Source organism: Triticum aestivum, chromosome 1A, assembly GCF_018294505.1.
Source record: "Triticum aestivum cultivar Chinese Spring chromosome 1A, IWGSC CS RefSeq v2.1, whole genome shotgun sequence".
Classification (NCBI taxonomy): domain Eukaryota; kingdom Viridiplantae; phylum Streptophyta; class Magnoliopsida; order Poales; family Poaceae; genus Triticum; species Triticum aestivum.
The window spans coordinates 22,950,588-22,960,269 of record NC_057794.1 but is presented as its reverse complement, the minus strand read 5'-3'; the positions used below and the strand labels follow the sequence as shown (position 1 = coordinate 22,960,269).

Sequence of the window (9,682 nt, the reverse complement as noted above, 5' to 3'; positions counted from 1 at the left end):
CTTGAGTACAAGAAAAGTTTCTGAGTCCTTGTTGCAAGTGTTGCTTCTGGCTAGTATGGCCGTCCATTCTTTCATGCTAGTCTTGTTACTCAACATAGATCCAAAGGCTTTGGCAGCTAAAGGAGAGCCTCCACATCTGTCCAGAATCTTTTCAACCACATCACTTAGCTCAGCAGCCTTTGGCTTTTGCAAACAGAATGCTCTATTCTCAAATATTTCCATCAGAAATACTTTACCTAGATTTCCAAGATTATGGCTATCATCAATACCTACATCTTCATAATTTGTGCTACTTGCGCTTTACGAGTGGTCGTCAGTATTGCACTACCCTTGGCACCGTGCTTCAGACAGGTCTTGAGTTTTTCCCACTTATCAACATCTTCATTCCATACATCATCCAAGACAATGAGGTATCTCTTCCCACTTACTTCTTTCAGAAGGTTCTGCAATGCCTTTTCACGATGGATCTCATTGATCTCGCAGATATTGTTTGCAATCTTCACAACATCAAAATCATCTGACACACAACACCACCTCTGGAGCTGGAAATGCTCCTTGATTACAGGGTCATTGTAGACAAGCTGAGCAAAGGTGGTCTTGCCCAGCCCGCCCATTCCAACAATGGGAAGGACGATGAGATCCCTATTGCCGGCTTGATCAATCAATATATCCACGATCTTCTTCTTCTCTTCATTTCTGGACCTGCTGACAATATCCTTCTCAGAGTCAATTATTATGGAATCTGTGTTGCGCCACTGCTTGGATGGTGGTACTTGCTGAGTTTGGTTGAATCCAAAGTCATTCATCTCTCTGACAAGGTTCTCAATTTTGCGCACAATCCTGCACAGTTTCTTGCCCATCCTGTAACGAAATACAATGGGGTTGTGAGCAGGGAAGAGGCTTACGATGTCAAAGCCAAGCTTCTTGTAGTGTCCCTTCTTCTTGGCATCACGCCTGAGCGCCTCGTACTTGAACTCGTCGAAGACATCGTTCGCCTCATAGGCTGCCTTCTTGAGTGCTTCGAGCCAAGCACTCACTCCAGGTCGGGAAGCTCCTTTCTCCTCCGCATCTTGGATGACATCCAAGATCGCCAGAAGCTTGCGCTTCAGGGTCTCACGCTCCTCCTCCATGCCATTCATCACTTTGTACTGGTCCAGCAGGTAGCTGGACGCCTTGTTTGTCAACATGGATACTAGCGGCCTGACTACATACTCCGCCATTGTTGCTCTAACAGCTCCCAGCTCACAAGAACACACTGCACAAACACAGGGAAACACAAGGGCTATGCAGAAGAAAGATGGTCTGGGGTTGTGCGGATCTAGATTCCAGGCAACTGGATGAGCGCGTGTTGACTCCCCGGGGGAGGTGGTTGGGGCTGGTGAGTGGAATACGATGGGTTAAGGATTAATAAGAGGTTAAGAGGTAGCAACTTTGAGATTGGTATTGCCGTTTGTCATATTTTAAGAGCGATTTGGTTTGATAGTGAAAAAGACAAAACACTTATATGATTTTTGTCTCATGAGCAGTATGATTGGACTGGGAGGGATCTCAAGGAAACAAGATCCATCATTCATCCTCTGAGAAACTTTAACTTTAGTGACTAACCATATAATAACATCTGTGCTCACAGAAAAATGCACCCAATGACTCCACTTGAAGTCAAGTACTACTCCTTCAGTCTCAAAATAAGTGTCTTTGATTTAGTGCATTTTTAGTACAAAGCTGTACTAAATCAAAGACACTGACTAAATCAAAGACACTTATTTTAGGATGGAGGGAGTAGTATAATAGATGCCTTTTGTCTGCAAAAAATGCACACAATGACTTCACTTGCTCATGACTTGGTATAACTTGTGCCCATATCGATACGAACAGAACATATTTTAAAGGTATTATTATTAGTGATAATTCTAGCAAAGAAGAGACTGAATATGAGCAGTAAAAAACATTGGTTTTCTTCTAAAGGCACTTGGACGCCTGTCGTTTAACATAGAGAGTGGTGGCCTAAGTTTTCATCTCGTGGGCAGTATGATTAGTCCGGGAGAGATCTCAACCCGATAGGATCATCGTGGGTGAAATCAATTTTACCTTGAGCGACGACCTACCATGTGTGTGTGCTAACAGAAAAATGCGTCCAGCTCCCAGCTCAAGAGAACACACTTCACAAACACAGCGAAACACAAGAGCTATGCAGAGGAGAAATGGTATGTGGTTGTGCAGATCTAGATCGCAACTGGATGAGCGCGTGTTGACTCTCCGGGGGGAGGTGGTTGGGGCAGGTGAGTGCAAGACGATGGGTTAAGACTTAATAAGGTTAAGGGATAGGTACTTTGAGATTAGTAATGCCGTTTGTCATGTCTTCATAGGGTTCTAATTCGACAGTGAAAAAGACCAAGTCTTACATGATTTTTTATTGGGCGTGTCTAGTGGGCGGCCGGCTGCCCACTAGTGCAACCGAGTGGCCGGCTAAAAAAGGAAACCCCCTATCCCCACGAAACAGAAAAGGAAGGCAACAGACCGATCGACCGGCCACCAAACAAACCGATCGAGCGCCCACGTAGCCAGCTGTCCCTAGCTCGCACCCACGCCCCCGCTCGCCCCCACGCCTCAGCCCCTCCCACGCTGCCTTTTTCTTCTTCTCCACGCCAGAAGCAGATCCAAACAGAAATCGCCCACAACCCTTCTTCCTCCTCCTACACAGCCGCCATGGGAGCCCCAAAGTAGAAGGAGCTGCTTCAAGATCTAAAGGGCAGGGTGGTCAGAGCCATACCAGGCAGTAAGATCAAGCAGGTAAGCCCCCTCTGCACCTCTTCACTTCCCCCTTTCTTGTACTGCATAGGCATATGTAAACCCCCTTCTCCATGGATCCATGGAGAATCTGCTTCAAAAAAGAGGTGAATCTGGCACATCACACCAGCCTACTTGATGTTACTGCTGGATGTGTTAAACATGCCAAAAACTACTTGATGCATGCCAGACAAGTTTCTACCACCTGGATGTGTTAAACAAGCCAATTAAAAACAAGTTCTCTGCCCAATTAAAACATGATTAAAGCCAACTCAACAAAGCATTGTAGCCAAAAACTAAACATGCATTCTACCAACTTGTAGTTATTGTTTGCAAAATGAACAAAAAATTGACTGTCCAATAGATATGTGCAACGAAAAATTCATAAATGTGCAACTAAACATGCATCCCATCCAACTGAACCTATATTCTGGCAACTCGGCATGCATGCTAGCCAAAACTAAAACATGCATTGTACCCCACGTGTTATCTGGCCAACTAAAAAACATGTATCCTGGCCAACTAAACATGTATCCTAGCCAAGTAAACATGTATATTTCGCAAATACATGTTTGTGAGTGAACATTTTGGGAAAACTATAGTATATGTGCAAATAAAAACATGTTTTCTGGCCAACTAAACATGCATGTTGGCAAAAAACTGAGAAAATGTATCCTGGCCAACTAAGACATCTATTCTAGCCAACTGAATGTATTAACTGTCCAACTGAACATGCATGTTGGCCAAAAACTGAAATAAATGCAATCTGGCCAGCTGAGACATCTATTCTAGCCAACTAAAAACATTGAATGTCCAACTGGATATATATGCTGGCCAAGTGCAAAGATACATCCTGGCAATTGAGACGCATATTCTAGCGAAAACCAGAAATCTGTAGTGCAACAGGAAAAGCACAACAACTTTTATCCATGGCTAATGAAGCCACAAACCATATTAACATATTCACACATATAATCTTGTCCCACGCATATATTCTGGTCCCACACCTATTGCAAACCATATTAATATGTTCAAATATACCAGAACTAGAAACATAAACGACGATGAAAAACATATAACTATAATCTGTCCTCCAATTCTTCTTTCTTTTTTCATCTGGATTTTCCTTCTCAAATGTAGCATCCAATTATGTGTAGAAAAATCTGAAAAGAGCTCCTTGCGAAACGGAAACCTATAGATCATTACAACAAAATAAAAAGGGGGAAAGTCAGAAAAACTCTGTAGCAAAAAGAAGTCATGCTTTTGTCAGTTATTTACTGCAAACTGTGCAACTAACATAACAAATTTGTGCAAACAAAAAATTTCATAACCGTTATAATAAAAGATTATGCTACGGTCATGTTGTTTTTTGGAACTAAGATTATCACAAAATGGTGTGCAACTGTCTATTTACTAAGTTTTTAGTTTGTTTGAAACACTCTTTTTCTGTGGTTACCAACTGATGACATCAATTTCTTTTTTTTATATATGTGCAGGGAGTGTGTGGCAGCATCCAAGAACAAGGAAAAAAATGCTTGATCTCAATGAGTTGCCTTCAGATCTCAATGAGCTTCCTCGTGATATGGATCAGCAACAACCCAGCATACAACAAGGAAATTGGACAGAAAATGGTCGATCTGTTTACTACACGCAGGCAAGTCGTGATGGTAACCCTATGGGCCATGACAATGTGGCAGGCCAGTCATCAGCCCGTGGTGCCCCTGTAGTGGTGTCTTTGCAGTCAGAGAGCCATACTCTTGATGACACAGGAACCGAGGCAAATGTTCCTGGTCCAACCAGGACTGAGCTAGAAGCTGGGGCTGTTGACAGAGCTGTGCAAGTAGAAGAAGGAGAGGACGAGGCTGGTTCTCAACCTATGGAACCCTATGTTGGCATGAGGTTTGACAGCCTTCAAATTGCTAAGGATCACTACAACAGTTGCGCACTACGGATGGGTTTCTCTATCAAGATGAACACCTCTAGGCGGACAGCCCGCACCAATGAATTGATAAAACAACAGTTTTGCTACAACAAGTTCAAGAAGCCCAAAGCTGATGATGGAGGAGCTGAGACTCCTCCTGTCCTGGACCCTATTCCAGATCCAAAATCTGTTAACAGTGATGAGGAGATGGAAGAAGAACCTCCAATATTTGCTGAAGAGGAGGCTGGTACTAGTAAGAAGAAGAAGAAGCGCAAACGCGAGACAATAAAGCAGACTGAATGCAAGGTGAAAATGTTGGTGAAGCTGATAGATGGGCGATGGGAGGTGACGCACTTTGTTCGTGACCACAATCATCCGCTTGTGAACAAACCGTCATTATCCAAATACTTGAGATCCCACCAAGGCAGCTCACCTGATGAAAAGGAGTTTCTGCGCATCTTGTATAACTACAACTTGACTACGGGTGTGGTGTTTTTCTATATCCCTTGAAGAATTAAGTTTCCTTCTAGGCAGTCCAGTGTGCAACTGTTATGGTACTACTGTGCAACTGAAATGGCTTAACTGTGCAACTGGTGTCCAACTTCCCATGCTTTTTGTATATCACTTTTGGTGCTTCTTGTGCACCTAGATTGTCTTTACTGTGCAACTACACAATGTCCTGTATGCAAAAACTGCAAAGTGTTTTTAAAAAGATGCAGCTAGGTGTCCATTTCCTGCGATTATGTTCTGTGCCAACACGTGTCCTATTACTGTGCAGCTGGATGTGCCATTTGTGCAACTAAAAAAGGATATACTGTTTGTTTTTGTATTATGCAGGACGAATGATGCATGTAATGGCAGAGTTCTATGGATCTGAGATGATGGTGCCGTTCGGACCAAAGGCAATAACAAATCTTTGTATAAGTTTCCGTAGAGATGACACAAAGGAGGGTGATCTGATTGAGACAATTGCGCACTTCAAGGATATACAAAAAACCGATCCAGACTTCTTCTATAAGGTGAAAAATGATGAAGAGGACAGAGTTGTCAACATATTTTGGGTGGACGGCTTAGCTCGAAAAGCTTATGCGGAGGCGTACCACGATTGCATATCGTTTGACACCACCTACATGACCAACTTGTACAATATGCCGTTCGCGCCCTTCATAGGAATAAACCGACATGGCCAATCTTTCATGTTGGGTTGCGCGTTTGTGAGGCAGGAGTTGGCATCGAGCTTTGATTGGGTCTTTGGAGCATTCCTAGAGGCTATGGATGGCAAACCTCCTGACAACTTCATCACCGATCAGGATGGTGCGATGAGGCAGTCAATACAGAGCATCTTTCCAACCACCGTGCACCGCTGTTGTCGATGGCACATCATGAAAAAGGCTCAGGAAAAGGTTGGTTGGTTGCTGTGCCGGAATCCAGGACTCTCTGATGATTTCAACAAGTGTGTTGACTTCAGCTTCACTATAGACGAGTTTGAGCAGAATTGGGCTGGGTTAATGATGAAGTATGAGGCTATGACACACACGCACTTTGAGAAGTTGTACGAATACAGGTCAACTTGGGTGCCGTGCTACTTCAAACACAGGTTCTTTCCCTTCCTCTAGTCTACACAGCGTAGTGAGGGGTTCAACACCGTTCTCAAAAGATATGTGAACCCACACAACTCAATGCTGAACTTCGTCAAGCAATATGAAAAAATACAGAACCACATCCTTGCCAAGGAAGGCTGCAATGATTACAGGACAGAACACCTTGAGATTGAGTTGTGGTCCAACTTCCCAATAGAGAAGCAAGCTTACAAAACCTATACTAGAGACCTTTACCGCAAGTTCAGAGAAGAGTTTGAGCTGATTGGACGTTATAATGCATTCCAAGTTGGTGTTGATGCGTTTGAGCTCAGACCGAACCAGGAATTTGTTGCGAAATATGGTTCTCGAAACTACTTGGTGCAGGCAAGGGTGGAGGAGGGTTCCTATTTGTGTGAGTGTTGTAAAATGGACAAGGACGGCATCCTCTGTTGCCACATCCTCAAGGTGTTCACCCATGTTGGCGTTGATGTCATACCGAAAAGGTACCTGCTAAGACGGTGGACACCTACTGTTGTACCTAGTGCGCTAGGGACTGGTTATGAGCAACCGGATGAAATGCCTCCTCAATCAAAGAAGCAGATAAGGGAGAGGAACATGATATACGATTTTCAGAAACTAGCAAAGTTTGCGAGTGGTTCTGATCCAGCACAAGCTATTGTATACAAGCATATGCGTGCAGCACGTACCGAGATCGGCCACCTGAACAAGTCCAAGAAAAAGAAAAAACCGACTGCTGCAACGGGGCCATCAGATGATGGCAACCCTCAAGGACCTCCTCCACCTCCAGGCAGCAATCAGGGGGCTCATCATCCAGGTAATTACCTGCCCCAACTCCTGATCTAACTAGGTGTGTAACTTCAGTTGCACACATCATTGTGCCCAGTTACACACACCATGGTAGCCACTTGGACAGAACATACTGCCTAGTTGCGCACGCTGTGTTAGTTCAAGCATCAAGATAACACAGCTAACTTATGTTTCCACTTCTGGATATATGTGATGTCAACCCTCAAGGACCTCCTCCCCCTCCTGGCTGTACACGGCATCCTCCGCCACCTCCTCCCCCGTGTGCTCCTCCCAATGGCCCTACAGGCAGCACTCAGGGGGCTCGTCGTCCAGGTAATTACCTGCCCCAACTCCCCATCAAACTAGGTCTGTAACTCCAATTGCACACATCATGGTGCTCAGTTGCACCGAACAGGCTACCTAGTTGCGCATGTTGTGTTAGTTCGAGCATCAAAAAGATAAACACAACTGACTTGTTTGTCCTGTTCTGCCTATAGGTGATGCCAACCCTCAAAGACCTCCTCCCCCGCCAGGCCCAACTAGCAGTGCCCTTTGTGCTACTCCCAATGGACCTACAGGCAGGACTCAGGGGGCTCATAACCCAGGTTAGTACCTTCACCGACTCCAAAACAAAAACTAGGGTGAGTGACTTTAGTTGCACATATCATAGTGCCCAGTTGAACAGAAACATGCTGCCTAGTTGCGTGCGCTATGTTAGTTTGAGGATCAAGCTAAAAATCTAACTTGTTTTTCATGTTCTGCCCATAGGCGACTACAATCCAAGTACCATGACAGGCCGTGCTACTGCAGGTGTTTTTTTCAACTTAACTTGCACACAACAACCAGTTAGTTGCACAAAATGTACTGTGTGGTTGCACAGAACATCAGTGCTGGTTGCACAATAACAAAAATACTAAACTTTTTATATGATTATTACACAGGTGATCATGACGGTCCTACTGCCCGTTGGAGGCTGCATCCCTTGCACAAGCTTCTGATGATTTTGTGCCCAGGGATCCTCCAAGGTCTACTACAAAGGGTAGGGCAAAGAGTCGACGGTACAAATCAGCGCTGGAGCTACACCCAAAGAAGAAAAACAAATGCAGCCAGTGCCAATCTACAGAGCACACTGCTGGTGTGTGTCCACAGAGGCTCCTGTGATTTTGTTTCCTCATTTGTAACTTTGGAACAAAAAAGGAAAATAATGATGTCTTTTTTAGCAATGTTGAGACCAAGCGGACACATTCAGCATCTATGATTCCTCTTTATCTAATTTATGCTACTTGAATTAGTTCATGCACTGTGTAAAAAAAGTTGCTATTTTTGCCTTTGTTGGCAACTGGTTAAATATTTAGTTGTTGAACAATTGTATATCCAGTGCTCCTAATGTATCAACAAAAGTGATGATATTGAGTTGCAAACGCAATTACTAGTAGTGTGCAACTACAAAATCTACTTAATAAAATTGTACAAACCAGCAACTTCCTCCATGGAGCAGGAAAAAAATAGTACTGACCTACTCCTTTTCGTATCTCAGCAACTTCCTCCATGGGGCGGTGTTGTGCACGTTGGTGACCCAATCATATGCCAGCTTCTTCCTGATGTTGAGTACTTCCTTGGGGTCGTAGTTGGGCAGTTGGCTACCATTTCACTCGGTGGCGTTAAGCAATGCGAACAACCCACACTCATTACTACAAAAATGGGCAAAAAAATTGTCACATAAAATTAAAACCAAATAAAGGTAATGCACTCTGTGCAACTACTTACTGTGCAACTGCTTGTGTTCTACTGCAACTCATTATGTGCCACTGTGCAACTGCTTACGTGCCAGTGTGCAACTACTTATGCGCCACTCTGCAACTACCTAGATAATCCATTAGAAACTCATAAAAATGATAAAACAGATTGAAGACTAGTACTGTGTCTTAAAAATACTAAAGATTGCACATGTAGAAAAATTTAAAAACTACAAAATGATGGTATTTGATTGAGAAGGAATGAAATGCTTATTGTCTTACTTGCCGAGCTGCTTCGGTACGTCAATGTCAATAATCTGGAAGTGCTCGATGCTGAACTTTGGGTAATGCTTCCTTCATAGCTGGCGTACTGCCCCCGCAATGGTAGAGGCGGTGTTCATCAGCTCAATGTTGTCTAGCGTCCTGCTTGAATCAAGAACTTCGAAGCGTCCGTCCCTCAAGTTGACACTGAAGACCCAATAATGCCTCCCTCCGTCCTTATCGGTTACATCTGCACACTCGAGCACTGGCAGCATGACCTGCAAGCGTGAACGATTTCAGACACAAATACAAGATGTAGCTAAGAAAAACAGTAAAAGACTTGGTCAAGTTAAAAACGGGTTGCAACAAGTATCTGCCAACTAACAGATGTGTCATGTGCAACTGGACATGCTGTGGGTGCCAACTAAAAAAAGATTGATCATGTGGGCACAACACTCACCAAGTCTTTCTTGTCGAGACGGTTCTTGTAATCAAACTTCTTGTTTATCTCATTCACATTGTGCATCCCTTGCTGTAATTTTATCTGCAGAGATTATAAAACATGGCTCAAAACTCCTTAGTAGGTGAAA

General features: G+C 43.8%; 1 protein-coding gene across 1 annotated transcript; it reads right to left on the bottom strand.

Annotated features, from left to right (window-relative positions):
- Positions 1-67: 67 nt before the first annotated feature.
- On the bottom strand, positions 68-1,220 carry LOC123076735 (disease resistance protein RGA2-like). Its single transcript, XM_044498885.1, has one exon. It carries the CDS (start codon positions 1,218-1,220, stop codon positions 270-272), a length of 951 nt encoding a protein of 316 aa, XP_044354820.1. The 3' UTR covers positions 68-269.
- Positions 1,221-9,682: the final 8,462 nt, after the last annotated feature.

What these genes read in the sequence shown, in the direction of transcription:
- LOC123076735 (XM_044498885.1), bottom strand. Translation starts at nt 1,220, where the DNA reads ATGGCGGAGTATGTAGTCAGGCCGCTAGTATCCATGTTGACAAACAAG.